Here is a 16747-nt window from a genome sequence, read left to right as displayed (position 1 = left end):
TCTCAGGAAGATATTCAGTTGTTCATTTAAAGATAATGTGAGGCTGGGGAGTTATTAATTTGAATAAGCTAGCAAGCTGGACAAATGAATTGGGATATTAGTTTAACATCAAGTTTTGAATTTAGGGACACAGGTAGGAAAATTTGGGAGGCATTCAAGAACTACACAACCCAGAAGATTGCTGCAATACTGGGAAGGAAGCTAACTACCATATGAGGGTGGTAGTTTCATTGTGTAATGCTCTGATCAGATCTGGTTTGTGATCAGAGGGATGATGACCAGAGATGATACAGAGGTGGGTAGAAAAAATGATAAGATTGTTGAAAATAGGTTATGAGGGGTTGATGAAGGCTCTCGAGAGTAATTGATAGAAGATGAATGAGCAATAGTTGTTTGTGACTTAAACTGTTGAAATTTATCAGATGGATATAATGGAGATATAACACATATGGAGATAAGTATATAATAGGTGCTCTTGTCATATATGAACATTGTGTGTGTATACATATATATATATACTAAATAAATTAACACAATTAAAATCAAAGCATGAGGTAATTCATAATTGCATACTGAATAGATTAGCATTCTCATTTCTTTCTGATAATAAAATTTGAACTGATCTAAAAAGTTCTATTACAGTTAATTTTAGAAATGAATCTTTTTTTATATATAGAATGGCGGACACAGGTCCAGCCGGTGGAGGAGGAGGAGGTGGTGGTGGTGGAGGAGGAGGAGGAAGAGGAGGTTTTCGTGGTGGATTTGGGGGTGGTGGTCGTGGTCGTGGACGAGGCAGAGGAAGAGGTAGAGGACGTGGTCGAGGACGAGGAAAGGAAGGTGAGAAAGAGTGGATACCAGTGACAAAGCTGGGAAGACTTGTTAAGGATGGGAAAATAAAGACAATTGAAGATATCTATTTGTTTTCACTTCCCATCAAGGTATGTACTTATAAATATTGTAACATATAGGTAATCTATAAATAAATCTTTCATATGATAAAATATTTTCTAGTTATTTTTATTTATTTTTTGTATGAATCCCCATTCATGAAATGTCAGATAATCAAGAAAGTGACCTTGTTGGATGCTGGGGATGTGGAGGAGTGTGATCAAGTTTTGTCACATGTGAATGAATTGGACTCATGATATGCTGTAGAACAGTGCTTCCCAAACTTCTGGATGTCAGGGCCCCCTTTGAAAAAATTAAAATATTTCATGGTCCCCCTCGGAAAAAAATCGTAATAGAGAGATATATTATTATAATATTTATTGTATTTATATTCAATACAAAACATACACAGCGAATATTGCAAAAATCAAATGCATATATTACATTTTTTGCCTCTTACTGTTTGGTTCTGAAGACGATGCGAGCTGTTCTGGAAAATATGAAATACTGTCTTTTTTTTTTTTTTTTTTTTTGAGTCTGTTTCTGCTTCTTCTGATTGTTCGCGGGATTTTTTTTTTTATTTTTTATCAGCCACTTATCCATCTTAGGGTTAAATTTTTTAACATAGAATAGATCAAATAATATCACCACTTACTGATACTGGTACACCACAGACTGATAACATGAGATTAGTGAATATTACCTGAATAAGGGAATCCCCGGACCAGGAACATTTTTCTCTTTTGTGACTTTTCTCCCTTTACGGTAATTAAGCCTAACGTGAAACAGACAGCAAAGGCAGGTTATTAAAACGTGCATATGATTGGTGCAGTATTAACAAATGATCGCGCAACCGAAAGATAAAAGCATAGCTGACAATTGAGTTGAAATGCTAACTCTCTTTAACCGAATTCCATATGTGAAACTGCCATAACATTCATTATATATATATATATTACTTAGTTTTAACACTTTTACGAATTTTAACACGTTCGGTTGAATTTTATTGCTGCCTTGGGAAATCGAACTCACACACACATCTAATTAATAACAATAATTTTTAGTTAGATACTGTGTTTGCCCATGCAACATATGGTTTTGTTTCAGTCTATACAGCATAGTTTCTATATGAGGGGACATGTGATTTCTTTAATTAGCGTGTATTTATCCCAGTTGTCTCTAATTGCACTATTTGTTGAGAAATATATTACATAGACTCCTCATACCTTATTCACTGGCATAATAAAAGTACTTGTTTTTGTTGCCTCTGCAGTATAGTGACTGTTAGGGAGGGTTGTTTACCAATGCAAGCGAGTTACTATCTCTCCACATGAACTTGTTTAAGCTTTTTTTCATGTGTGAAGTATATGCGAAACTTTTATTGGTAACAGAAAACTAGCTCGGATGACAGTGATAATATAAAACGAGTTTTGATACGTATATAAAGTCAATATCAACAGTCCTTGATTACGAACGTGTGATGATAGGGACAGGAAGATTTGGAGCTTCCCTGGAGAGCATTCGAAGTAAATACAATTAACTGCTTTGAAATGAAACATATGAATAAGCAATATTTACTAATATTCATTAAGCGCGAAATACTCAGGAAGCAAAATTTGTGAACCGACACCAATGTGTGAATTTTCCCATTAAAATATAAAAAATAACAAAAAAAAAGAAATAATAAATAATAAAAGTTAAATACGTTTCTTTTAAAATAAAAAAAATCTACTTAGTCTTAAAACATTTTAAATTTGTTTTCATTATATCACGGCCCACAGTTTGGGAAGCGCTGCTGTAGAAGATGCTAGTGATGTGACTTCTGCCATTTTGTCATTTGCTGGATGCTGTGGTTGTTTATTTGAAGTTGTCCAGGCCTTGTTGCCTAAGTATATTTTGAAGGGATCTGATTATGCAGATAGAGGAAAAATTATCAATGCATCCATCTGCAGATTCTGGTATCCATTCCTTTAACAGATCTGTGGTGAGGGATTACACTGTTAATAATTTGTGTTTATTTAAAGAGGAGATATTATCAATCTCTTTTTTTTTCTAACAATTATTTTTTTAAATTCCGAGTGTACCTATATATTATTATATGCACAAGGGTTCACTCCGATTGCAATGATCTCTTTTTACTATTTCTTTTAGAATCCAAATAAATCATTGACTCAAGACCAAAATACAAAATAAATACATTTAATATAACAAAAACAATATATATACACTTCAAACAAATATTACATAACTAACTACAAATTAATTGGATCCAAAGCCTTTTAAAAATAAACTTACACTTAAGACTAGACTAAACACTTTGTTTGCACAATCACAAAATGTTCATAGCCAGTTTCCTTCTCTGTCAAGGCCCTTTTCCAAAGATATATGACTTTATTTTTCATTTTCACAGGATCCTTTACCATCACTTATGTAGCACACATTAATTCTTTCTGACTTAATTCTGTCTCTTTTCTTCAGTAGAAATAATAGTCAGATCCAGCATCCTTAATACAGATGAAACTTCCTAATCAGTTTTCTCGAACATTCCTTTAGAACGTAAATAGCAAATTCTTCTTTTATTGAATAAATGCTTATTGACAGTCTTACTCTCCCAATTAAAAAAAACTTAGTTCTACGATTCCCTTTTCGGAATCTATTATAAATCTTTCAATTAGTGTTTCCTCCAATATTCCATTTAAAATGCATGTAGCAATATTTTCTTTTGTTTATCCACATTAAAACTTGATAGTTCCATGATTCCTTTTTCGGAATATACTATTAATTTTCCTCCGACTGTCACATAAAAAAACTCAAGTTCCTCCAAACCTAAATATCTGCTAGCCTGTGTTCTAATTTCTCTCCGAACACTCTCTTGTTTTTCAGCCATTACTCAGATACCGAACCCTTTCCTTGTCAGCTGTCAATCACACATCAAACTTCTCGGCGAGCATGCACACTCCACGAAACTGGTAAGCAAGAAGTTAGGTATAAATAATGGCTGACATGTTGTCTCCGTTAGTGACGAGAGAATGTCTTCATAAAAACAACTTATTCCTGTAAGTAATACAAATATCACATCTGATAAGTACATCAATTTTTTTAACTTCTTTATATATAATTTTTGACAAAACAATTTCAATAACGGGCGCATTGCAAGTGCAGACAATGCATGTTATGAAAACTAATAAATATTTTAACATAAATGATTCGTAAAAATATTCAACATTTTAATTATGATTATTTTTACAACACTGAGGGAGTCCACTTCCGCCAAAGCCTTGTGAGGGAAACTTTCATGAGAACAAGTGCAGTTCTACCAGGAAAGGAAGAAAGGTAATGGAAAAGAGAAACTTTAAAAAACAGAAGAGGACCTCTAAATCAAGGGATGATATTTTATATGGTGGTAGCATCAAAGATACTTAGTCCATTGTTTAAAATATACAAAACCCAAATGTATTAGCAACATCTAATAAGTGAAGAAATCGGTTTAGTTGTGCATATAGGATTACTGGGAGAATGTTAGGCAATTCAAAGGACTGAGTAAAAAAGAGATGTCTTTAAAGAATGTTGGCCGGGAGGTACTTGTGTCAGGAGTGTGTGACTAGAGCTATAAAGAGAGATGAGAATGTAGATGAAATGATTGTAATGGTTGGGATGAATGATTTGAAAGGCAAGGAATTTGAGGGAGATGTTAGACTGTTAGATTTAAGACCCTTTCAGAAGTTTGTAGATCTCAATGATATTGCCCTTCTTTCTACTGTTTGCTAGTGTCTGCAGTCTACAAATTCTCAGTCTGTTTTCATAATCAGTATTCCATAATCCTGATATCATTTTTAACACTCTCCTTTGTATATCAGAATCACAACGGAAACCAGGAGACCAGACCTTCGCACAATAGTCCAAGTGAGGTCTTATCAAGACCCTGTAAAGAGGCAAAATGACATCCTTATCTGTACATGTGAATGTTTGTTTCAGCATTGTAATTATCTTTTGAGTGGTATTTGCATTTGTGTTTGCTACATAGCCTCCTGAACTTCAACTTCCTGTCTACTAACATCCAGGATCCTTAGCCTCATCAGTTTCTTCAAGCATAATCCCACCAATATAATACAACATTGGATATCTAATCATGTCGAAGTGAATGACTATATATTTACTCACATTGAACTGACACCCATTTTCCCATGCCCACAATTACAGCCTATTCAGGCAGCATTCCTGATTACCCTATCTTTCATCATCAGCAAATAGCTGTATTTCGCTTGTCAAATCCTTCCCAATATCTTTCATGTATAGATTGAATAACAGTGGACCAAGCACTTACTTTAAATCTTGCAGATTCACATCCCCCATATACTACTTTAATATCTGTCAGTCAGCCATCTCTTATTCACACTAATATTCTATAATCCAAACCCACATCTTCAATTTATTCAAGTCTATCGTGTTGTATTCGTCAAAAGCCTTAGCAAAATTCAAAAGTATTATGGCATATCCATTGTTATAGAATGTGAGCATGTTTCTAAAACATGACCTTTCCTTAGTAAATCCATGTTGCTCATTGCAAAGTAGAGATTCACTGTCAACCCATTTTTTTGAATGTGAGCCCTCACCAATTTTTCCTAAATCTTCACCACCGCTCCGGAGATACTAATTGTTTGATAGTCGGATATATCAGTCTTTGCACCACCCTTGTGCAATGGAATTACCATACATTCTTTCCATTCCTTTGGAATCTTCCTTTATCCGAGACTCGTATTAAACAGCCTGGTCAAAGGAATGACCAGTTCAGCTGAACAATGTGTTAGTGTACATGTGATCTATATAGAGGTAACAGTCGGTTCACTGTTGCATACACCAGGTTGATAGCTTTTAACAAAATGGGCACTCATTAGTTGAACAACCTCTTCTGCATCTGTAACCCTCATGCTGTCTGCATTTAGAAGAGTTATTCTTTCATATTCACTTGCGGCATATAGATAGAATTCTTGTGGGTTGTCTTTAGCATGCAAAGATGTTGAAAGTTTTTCACTTGGTTATACCATTATATATAACCAAGTGAAAAACTTGGTTATATATAATGCCAAGAGATTATATTTTTGGTTTCATCCGTTATCCATGTGTAAGCAAACAAAACTTGCACATGAAGTAACTTCACAACTGGGCAACTTGTATGTAGAAGCTAATGACTTAAATGTGGGTCTTGTCCCCTGACAAGGAATCAAAGGATGAAACCAGTCTGGGTAGTGGCCCTTTCCATAATGCATAGCATTTTACATGTCTAAGGATATGTGCTTTGCATTATGAAATACTATATGAAGATACCAGGTCATCTAACTTTATAAACATTTTGACTTACATGTTGGAAGTACCATGTTTGGTGGTGTTATTTATATGGGTACTCCATGGAGTCAAAAGGCTCATCGTGTGAAACTCGCTTTATCCATTAACAATGTTTATCATACGTTTCCTTAAAATGGTGTGATGGGTAGCCAGCTGAATATCACTGGATGTAATCATAACCATCTCTGACAATCCTAGTCCGCACACCTTTACTTACCGCATTCTTTGACAACTTCCAAGTGTCATCCCTTGTTTTCCCTGTGCTTCCCATGTATTAACAAACCTTGTACATTCACTGTTATAGTTAGGTTCTGGGTTAAATTGTCATAAATAAAAAAAAAATAAAAAAAACTAATAGTATTTATCACATGTGGTCATGAAAGTAATATACTGATATACTCTGATCTATGTGGTAATTACTTTCTTGGGGAAGCCACATAAATCATAAAAATACAGATTACAATCAAGATTGTTGATTGTAATATGTTTTTCTAGCACCATTCACATTAAAAATATATTAATACTTTAAAAAGCACATGTAGACACTGACAGAAGGTGAATTGTCATCAGTGGCATCTCAACATTATGCTCAAGAGTAGAAACCTGCGTGTGCACATGTTGAATAAATGTTAAGAATGAAAAACTGCACTGTATAAAAATGTGTTGTGTATACTTGTATCTCATGCAACAACCTAGGTAGATCTGGAAAATGCAGACAACAAAGTGCCTAGAGAGTTGTTACTCAGCAGTTAGAATTGAAGAAAATACAGGAAGAAAGTTTTTAAAATTAAGATTGTCAATGATGCACATTACCTCCACTCTTACTCATCATCCATATGGATCACATTATGAAAGAAAGTGGCATCAAGCCTGATAATAGAATTGGGGATGTCAAACTGATTCTGCTTTATGCAGGTGATGTTCTCTTAATCACATCCAGTGCAAGTCTCCAGGATTCACTAACTAAATTGAATAACAACCATAACAAATTTGACATGAAATAGACAAATTATGAAAATAGGATCTATCTTCAGCTGCATTCTGAGGATAGATCCTATAGAACAATTAAAATATTTCAGCTATTTAGGCACAGTTTTTACTGAAGATGACAGGCTAAATCTGAAAATAAACAACAGAATAAGTAAAGATGGTGTGATGGGTAGCCAGCTGAATAAATTTATATGGAATAAGAGAAATTAGCCAAAATACCAAACTAGCCGTATACAAAGCCGTGTTTAAGTCAGTTTTTAGTTATGGATCTGAGAGTTTGGTTAGAAATAAAGTATTTGTTTCCCAAGTGCGTCTAATTACTAAGAGTTGTACATTCAATATTATCACACAAATGTAGGGAGTTTGGGAATACAAAAGATCACTAATGAAACAAGTGTCACCAGCAGAACGATTGCATTAACAGTCAGCTGTCGAAGGTATGAGGGGGGGGGGAAACACCTTGTGGAACCAAAATATGTTCAGAAGTAACTTATAAAAGAACCCTATTTTCTCATCAGTTTCCTGATATATAACTGCAAGGGGTTTTCAGGCTATTGTGCAGCACCACATGATTGATTACATTATTAATAATCTCATCAACAGTTTTTCTCCAAATCATTTTATATTTGCGAGCACTTCAATATTGTCATATCTAAGATGTGTCTCTAAGACACTTCTGACTGAATCAATCTGCCTAGACCTTGTCTTCCTCTGAGTATCTTTTCTACCATCTTGGGATCAAACACCTGTTTTTGTTAACCTTTCCTACATTCTATTTATGGTCATACCACCTTAGATTAGCTCTGTTGGTGCATTGTGGACAAGAGATTTTCGTCACTTTCATGGCATATGTCCAAAGATATTGAACAATGACAAAATCCATATTAGTGATTGTTTTAGCTGATTTACAGGTAACTAGAAGTTTATTATTATTACGTGACCCTCCAGGGAGTCAGCAAGGGAAGGTACCTACTCCACAGCTCTGCTTCCACCACTCAATCCACCAACCACAGTAAACTGCAACTACCATCATCATCCATACTGACACTATCTACTGCCCACCATCACCACTAATATTTTCACAATCGCAAACATCCATGCCCACGGTGAGATTTGAACCTGCGGCCTTTTGACTCGAGGGCAGGTACACTAACCACTCAGCCAACCCGGCCAGCAAAAATACCATGCCCACTGTGGGACTCGGTCTCACGTCCCTGAGATTAAGAGTCACGCTCTGAGCTACCCTTTATCAGGACTATGTGTGCAAGCCAGTCATATAGTAGTAGGAAGGTTCTTCCCTTCACCTCCAGAAAGTTACTTATTCCACACACACACACACACACACACACACAAAAAAACATTGTCCCAGTGACTTGTAATAATGATGCATGTTTTCTGTTTTACCGATGTCCAGTCACATGATTTTGAAAGTGTGTGCCATTTTTATATACAGTAGTCCCCTTTTATGGGTTTGCTTTCTGTATTTCAGTTACCTGCTGTCAACCCCGGGCTGTAAATATTAAATGGAAAATTCCAGAAATAAACTGGACAAAGGGATGATCCACAATTTACTGTACTGCATATGCTACCTACCCGTTAGTCACTTAGGGTTAAAATTGGAAAGAATTGAATACACCTAAAATTTGCATAACATGAAATTTCTTACCTTTTAGTTATAACAGTTCAACCAAAGAAAATTGGACTCCTCAGTACATATTGCATTAGTCCATTTCGAAAGTAGAACTCCTTCCCTTCCACTGGTCATTTCAATAACATAAGAGTTTATGGGAGACCACAGTGGATGCATCACTGCATGACTTATTACGGTATATCATTATACAACAATTGTTTTTTATTATTAGTTATTGTTGTTAATCACTGACTAATTTATAAATTAAACTCATAGGTATGCATATATAGTAAAAACATAGTATATATAGGACTCAGTGCTATTCGTGGTTTCAGGTATCTCGGAACGTATCCCCTGCAGATAAAGGGACTGCTGTATGAATATATAAAACTGGGTATATGGCTGTTGCCTTATTCTGTTATCAGTTAAGATTAGTTCATTGTTAAACTCTCCATTACCCGAGGGGAAAAAAATGAAAACTTTCTGTTTTCAGTGCAGTTTTGAGGGAGGAGGGGGGGGGTGGAACTATTTAAGCAGTTCTTTTTTTTTTTTTTTTTTTTTTTTTTTTTTTTTTTTTTTTGTAAGTTATTATACTTGAGTATATTTCATTTTAGTTTGTTTTGCTTATAGGAATTTGAAATAATAGATTTTTTCCTGGGTTCCTCATTAAAAGATGAAGTTCTCAAGATTATGCCTGTTCAGAAACAAACTCGTGCTGGTCAGAGAACTAGATTTAAGGTATGTGCATTTTAATAGCATGAGTTTTCATAATTGCTTACAATAATTGATAAACTTATCATTTTCCCAGTTTTTCTTGAATTTTCACTTGTCATTGGATTGTTTGTAGTTCACCAATTCTAACAAGATAATTTTGTAATTTGTTTTTAAATGTGAAATAGCATTATGAATATATAATCAAATTTACAAGCATTCCAGAAAATTATTTAAACAGTAATATTTATACTTAGCACTTGATTCTGCTGCAAGATTCATATTTTACATCCATCTGTGGTTGGATTCCAGTGTGAATTAATGTAGAGCCCTGATTTGCTAGATATTAAGGATTGTATATGGTGTGTGTGTGTGGGGGGATACTTAAGTAAAATCTGGATTTGGAGGTTGAGAAAATGGCCTGGAAAATCTCTTGAAAGGTATCTTCAAGTGAATGTGGGAAGTATGGTTAGCATGAGAGCTATATTAGTACCCATATCTCATCTATCTCCAGTAAAGCATTTCACTTTATTTCTCATTGCACAGAAGATGGACTTGCTACCACTAAAAATTCTCTCATTATAATAAATGTTTTTATTTTTTTTATTTTTTTATTCATTACAATTCTTGTAGTGGATAAAACATACGTAATAAACATATGTTGTAATACATAATACACACACACACCATATACAATCCTTAATACCTTAATAAACATACGTTGGTAATACATAACTGTCAGATTTTAGGGAAAGACAATGTATACTAGAATATTAATTAAACTTTAATTAATACATCCTATATTTTGGTAAGAAAATGATGGTACAACATGACAAAATTTCATGCCGGCTGGGGCGTCGCCCGGTTAAACAAGGCCCCCGTTGTTTTCCCCAGGGAACCAGGGCGAACAGCGAAAAGTCAGCTACTGGAACAAATCTGAAAACAAACCCCAACTCAACATCACCAGAGTTAAAGATCGGTACTATCAATGTAAGAAGCCTGAATGGCAAAGAAATGGAGCTAGCTGAGGAATTAGATAAGTACCAGATCGACATAATAGGGGTGACTGAAACAAAAAAGACCAAAACTGGTGAGATCTTTCTGAGCAATAAATACAAAATGTTATATTCAGGCAATGACAATCGAGGAAAAGGAGTAGCCATAGTATTCAACACAAAATACGAGGCTAATCTTCTTGAATGGCAGGCAGTCTCAAGTAGAGTAATGTGGGCAAATATGAGAATGGGGAACTGGACAATGAGACTTATTTGTGCCTATGGTCCCACAGAAGGTTCTACTAAGGTAGAAGTGGAAGAATTTTTTGAGGCTTTAGAAAAAGCAACTGACACAATGAAAAAGGAAAAGTTGGTCCTTGTTGGGGATCTAAATAGCAGAGTAGGAAATGATTGTGAGACATACAAAAATATTTTGGGAAAATTTGGAGAAAAGAGCAAAGCTAATAATAATGGCAAATATCTGTTGGATTTTTGCTCAGGACATGGACTTGTTATTACTAACACCATGTTCCAACATAAAAATGTGCACAAATTCACATGGAGAGAAGAGGCTAGGAATAAGAAAAGTCTCATTGACTATGTTATTGTTGATAGTGATGTTTTCTCCCTGGTGCAGGACACCAGAGTGTACAGAGGGTTTGAAATTGGAAGTGATCACTATTTAGTCTTGAGCAGGATAAAATTGAATTTCATATCGAAAAGAAAAACATGTAAGAAAGTTTTAAAGCGAATAAAAGTTGAGCAGCTCTCAGATGTGAACTGTAGACTAAAATACACAAAGATTATTGAAGAAAAAATGAAAGAGTTTGAGAACAGGAATCAAACCTTGGAGATTCAATGGCAAACTCTGAAGAAAACATTGATTGATTCTGCCAGAGAGGCATGTGGTGAGGTTGTGTGCAAGAATAAAAAAATCAGAACTCCCTGGTGGACACAGGAAGTTAAAGAGGCAGTGAAGGAAAAGAAGAAAGCATATCAAAAGTTCCTGGCAAATAAGTCAGCTTTTACTCTTACAGAATACAGAAACAAATGTAAGAAAGCTAAACAGTGTGTAAAACTAGCTAAACAAAAGTCATGGGAGGACTTTGGCAAGAATATAGAAAATAAATATCAAGAAGGTGGCAAAATATTCTGGAGGTTGTTGAAGAAGCTTAGGAATGGAGGAAAGAGTGCTGTAAAAGGAATTAGAGATGATAAAGGTGACATGAAAACAGGAGAAAAAGATATCCTTGAAGTATGGAGTAATTACTGTGAAAAACTGCTAAATGAAACAAGCAGTGATGACAGCACAGTGATAAAAAAACACTGACCAGGCATGCAGTCAGGATTACATATCCATACTTGAAGTAGAAAAAGCCATCAAAGGCTTGAAATGTGGAAAGGCAGCAGGAGTAGATGATATTCGACCAAAAATGCTGAAGCATGGTGGTATAAGAGTCTTACAGTGGCTGCACTGCATGGTTCAGAAAGCCTGGACAGAGGGACGAATTCCTGATGATTGGAGTAGAGCTCTCATAGTACCCATATATAAAAAGGGAAATAAAACTGAATGCGAGAATTACAGAGGTATTTCCCTACTGAGTGTTCCTGGCAAGATCTATGCAAGTATACTTGAGAAACAGTTGAGAAGAATTGTGGAAGAAAAGCTTGCTGAAGAACAAGCTGGATTCAGGCCAAATAGAGGCTGTCAGGATCAGATCTTCACTTTACGACAAATAGTCGAGAAAGCATGGGAATATAACAAAGATCTGTATTTAAGTTTTGTCGATTTGGAAAAGGCAAATGACAAGGTGAAGGAATGTGGTATTAAACCTGATATCAAAATTGGAGATGTTAATGTCAGCTCTTTGCTTTATGCGGATGATGTTATACTTCTAAATAAATCCGCTACAAGTCTGCAAGATTCTCTGACTAAATTGAATAGCTGTTGTAATAGATATGGTATGAAGGTCAGCAATAAAAAGACAAAGACAATGAAAATAGGCAGAATCATTGAAAATGTCAACTGTGTTGTGAATGGAGAACCTGTGGAACAAGTAAAACATTTCAGCTACTTAGGCATGATTTTTAGTGAAGATTGTAAATTAAATATAGAAATAGACAACAGAATCAGCAAAGCTGATATGGTGGGAAGTCAATTGAATAAATTCATATGGAATAAAAAAGAAATTAGTCGGAACACTAAATTAGCTGTATACAAGACAGTGTTCAAACCAGTTTTAACTTATGGATCTGAGAGCTGGGTCAGAAGTAAAACACTTGACCAAAGACTAGAGACCGCAGATATGAGAGTCCTGAGAAAGATTAGAGGCGTGAACAGATGGCATCAATGGCAATATCATATTAAAAATGAGGATATTAGGAAAGAACTTGACATTGTCAGCATCCAGGAATGTGTTAGCAGAGCTAATCTCAGGTGGTATGGTCACTTAAATAGAATGGGAGAGGAAAGATTAGCAAAACAAGTGTTCTTTGCCAGGTTGCAGGACAACGACCCAGAGGAAGTCCAAGATATAGGTGGATTGATACGGTACAAAGTGCCTTAGACGATAGAAATATAAGATCTGATAATGTTGGAGTCTTGACAAGTAACAGACTGATTTGGAGGAAAATTGTAGATAAGTAGTTAGTAATGTAATTTTTTCATGTAGTACTGTCATATCCTGTACACCCCTTGAGGGTACATGGCAGGAATTTGATGATGATGATGATGATATTTTGGTAATGTTGCATTATCATCTTCAGGGAACAAAATAATATGTGCACACAGGCACTAACACTACACAAATATGGCTGAAGACAACGACTGAAGTCGGTCTTTCCAAAAGGTTCCCCCTAGTGGACTAAATAGGGTTCTCTTGGTTGTTGGTCTGATCTTAGAATGCAAGCTTCCCATATTTGGGGCAGTCTCATGCAACCAAATTTGTTAAGGTTTGGGGAATTTTTAGACCTCAGGCTGATTCCAGGAATAATCTTGCTGTGGTTTAGTAAAGTGGATATCAAAATATAAGAATAAAATCTTATAATTGCACATATGCAATAGTCCACATTTCTTATAAACAAAATAAATTTGTTTTCTTTGCAATAGAAGTTTTTATGACAAACAATCTATAAATAATAAATATTATCTAAACACAATAATATTGAAATACATTATATTTCTCTTTTGTTTTTATACTTCAAGTAATAATCAACAGTACCAATCAAAGGGCATTTTTTAATTTCCATTTTTAACTTCTAACCACATGGGGTGCTTAAGGGTCAAAGCTGTATAACAGAGGAGACCTCCACATAGCCTTTAAAGCAATGCAGAGGACCGACCAGGGCTTCTGACCTAATGTCCAATCCTCACCTTCTCGTAGTGCACCCTGTTGGGTACCTACTTGGATATTGAACAAATGAGGATGGGCTGGCAATTTGGGATTTAGCTGACCAAATTGTATTCTTATTGGTTAAACCAAAAATTAAGACATGACAAAATTTCTTGCCAGCTGGGGCGTCACCCAGTTAAACAAGGCCCCCATTGTTTTCGTCAGGGAACCAGGGCAAACAGCGAAAAGTCAGTTACTGGAACAAATCTGAAAACAAACCCCAACTCAACATCACCAGAGTTAAAGATCGGTACTATCAACATAATAAATTTAGTTTAATCCTTTATCCAAGTGTGTGCAAACAAAGTTTGCACCTGAAAGTATCTTCAAGACTGGGGTAAAGTGGTACAACACCGGGCAATTCCTTGCGAAGGTGGAGCAAGCTAACCCTTCCCTTAATGCATAACATTAGACATCTGCAAGGAGATGTGTTTTGCATTATGGGAGATACTGAGATAGGAGTGATGTTAGCTTGCTCCACCTTTGCAAGGAGTTGCCCGGTGTTGTACCACTTTACCCCAGTCCTGAAGATACTTTCAGGCACAAACTTTGTTTGCACACACCTGGATAAAGGATTAAACTAAATTTATTATAGTCTGACCAAGTGAAAAATAAACTATCAACATAAGAAGCCTGAATGGCAAAGAAATGGAGCTAGCTGGCTGAGGAATTAGATAAGTACCAGATCGACATAATAGGGGTGACTGAAACAAAGAGAAGTAGTAGCCATAGTATTTAACACAAAATACGAGGTTAATCTTCTTGAATGGCAGTCAAGTCTCAAATAGAGTAATGTGGGCAAATATGAGAATGGGGAACTGGACAATGAGACTTATTTGTGCCTATGGTCCCACAGAAGGTTCTACTAAGGTAGAAGTGGAGGAATTTTTTGAGGCTTTAGAAAAAGCAACTGACACAATGAAAAAGGAAAAGTTGGTCCTTGATAGGGATCTAAATAGCAGAGTAGGAAATGATTGTGAGACATTCAAAAATATTTTAGGAAAATTTGGAGAAAAGAGCAAAGCTAATAATAATGGCAAATACCTGTTGGATTTCTACTCAGGACATGGACTGGTTATTACTAACACCATGTTCCAACATAAAAAGTGCACAAATTCACATGGAGAGAAGAGCAAGGAATAAGAAAAGTCTCATAGACTATGTTATTGTTGATAGTGATGTTTTCTCCCTGGTGCAGGACACCAGAGTGTACAGACTATTTGAAATTGGAAGAGATCACTATTTAGTCTTGAGCAGGATAAAATTGAATTTCATATTGAAAAGAATAACATGTAAGAAAGTTTTAAAGCAAATAAAAGTTGAGCAGCTCTCAGATGTGAACTGTAGACTAAAATACACAAAGATTATTGAAGAAAAAATGAAAGAGTTTGAGAACAGGAATCAAACCTTGGAGATTCAGTGGCAAACTGATGAAAATTGATTGATTCTGCCAGAGAGGCATGTGGTGAGGTTGTCTGCAAGGATAAAAAAAATCAGAACTCCCTGGTGGACACAGGAAGTTAAAGAGGCAGTGAAGGAAAAGAAGAAAGCATATCAAAAGTTCCTGGCAAATAAGTCAGCTTGTGCTCTTAGAAAATACAGTAAAAGCAAAACACTGTGTAAAACTAGCTAAACAAAAGTCATGGGAGGACTTTGGCAAGAATATAGAAAATAAATATCAAGAAGGTGGCAAAATATTCTGGAGGTTGTTGAAGAAGCTTAGGAATGGAGGAAAGAGTGCTGTAAAAGAGTTAGAGATGATAAAGGTGACATGAAAATGGGAGAAAAGGATATCCTTGAAGTATGGAGTAATTACTTTGAAAAACTGCTAAATGAAACAAGCAGTGATGACAGCACAGTGGTAAAAAAACACTGACCAAGCATGCAGTTAGGAATGCATATCCATACTTGAAGTAGAAAACCATCAAAGGCTTGAAATGTGGAAAGGCAACTGGAGTAGATGATATTCGACCAGAAATGCTGAAGTATGGTGGTATAAGAGTCTTACAGTGGCTGCAGTGCATAGTTCAGAAAGCCTGGACAGAGGGACGAATTCCCGATGATTGGAGTAGAGCTCTCATATTACCCATATATTATTATTATTATTATTACCACGGGCTACTCCAGGAGTCCTTAGACTCATCGAGGGAGGCCCTAAACATCATGTTCACGCAGCTGTTCAACATTCTCACAGTATCTGTCATACCTTGCCTTGAACTCGCTCACTGTCATAGCACCCACAACAGACTCTGGCAGCTTATTCCACTCATTTACCACTCTAAAAGTAAAGAACCAAGCTCTAACACCCCTGCTAACCACGCTCTTGTCCAGCTTCCATGGGTGTCCCCTAGTTCTCCCACCACCAGTCCTGATCTCAAAAATATCATCTGAATTAATCCTATAGAATCCTTTTAGCAATTTGAATGTCTCAATCATGTCTCCCCTTTTCCGCCTATCAACTAGTTTCTGCAACCCACAAATCTTCAACCTGTTCTCATATGGTTCATTCCATAGACCTGCTATCATCTTAGTCACTCGCCTCTGGATCCTCTCAACTTCCTCCCCATCAAGAAGGAACCGAGGTGACCAAATCTGGGCTCAGTAGTCGAGATGAGGTCTTATCAAGGCTCGGTACAGAGGTACAATAACTTGTTTTTCTCTGTTCGTCAAGGTATTTTTCAACAACCAAGTGAGTTGATGAGCTGATTTAGCTACTTTCGCAATGTGCCCCCTAAACTTCATCTCCCTATCCACCAACACTCCGAAGTCCCTGGCCTCATCAATCTCTTGGAGTACAG

The 16747-nt window shown here is 36.0% G+C and overlaps 1 protein-coding gene across 1 annotated transcript in view; it reads left to right on the top strand.

Moving 5' to 3' along the window:
* Nucleotides 1–676: 676 nt before the first annotated feature.
* The window catches only part of LOC150097148 (small ribosomal subunit protein uS5), a 45428-nt gene continuing 29357 nt past the window's right edge, over nt 677–16747 (top strand). Inside the window, exons 1-2 of the mRNA XM_090407761.1 lie at nt 677–938; nt 9482–9589. Of these exons, the coding sequence (XP_090263887.1) occupies nt 678–938; nt 9482–9589 (369 nt within the window). The 5' untranslated portion in view covers nt 677. The remainder of the gene's footprint in view (nt 939–9481; nt 9590–16747) is intronic.

This window comes from Typopeltis vanoorti, chromosome 17 (genome assembly GCF_054136105.1).
Source record: "Typopeltis vanoorti isolate ZY-2024b chromosome 17, IOZ_Tvanoo_1.0, whole genome shotgun sequence".
NCBI lineage: Eukaryota > Metazoa > Arthropoda > Arachnida > Uropygi > Thelyphonidae > Typopeltis > Typopeltis vanoorti.
The sequence above is the reverse complement of the archived record's forward strand: the minus strand, read 5'-3'. Positions and strand labels throughout refer to the sequence as shown.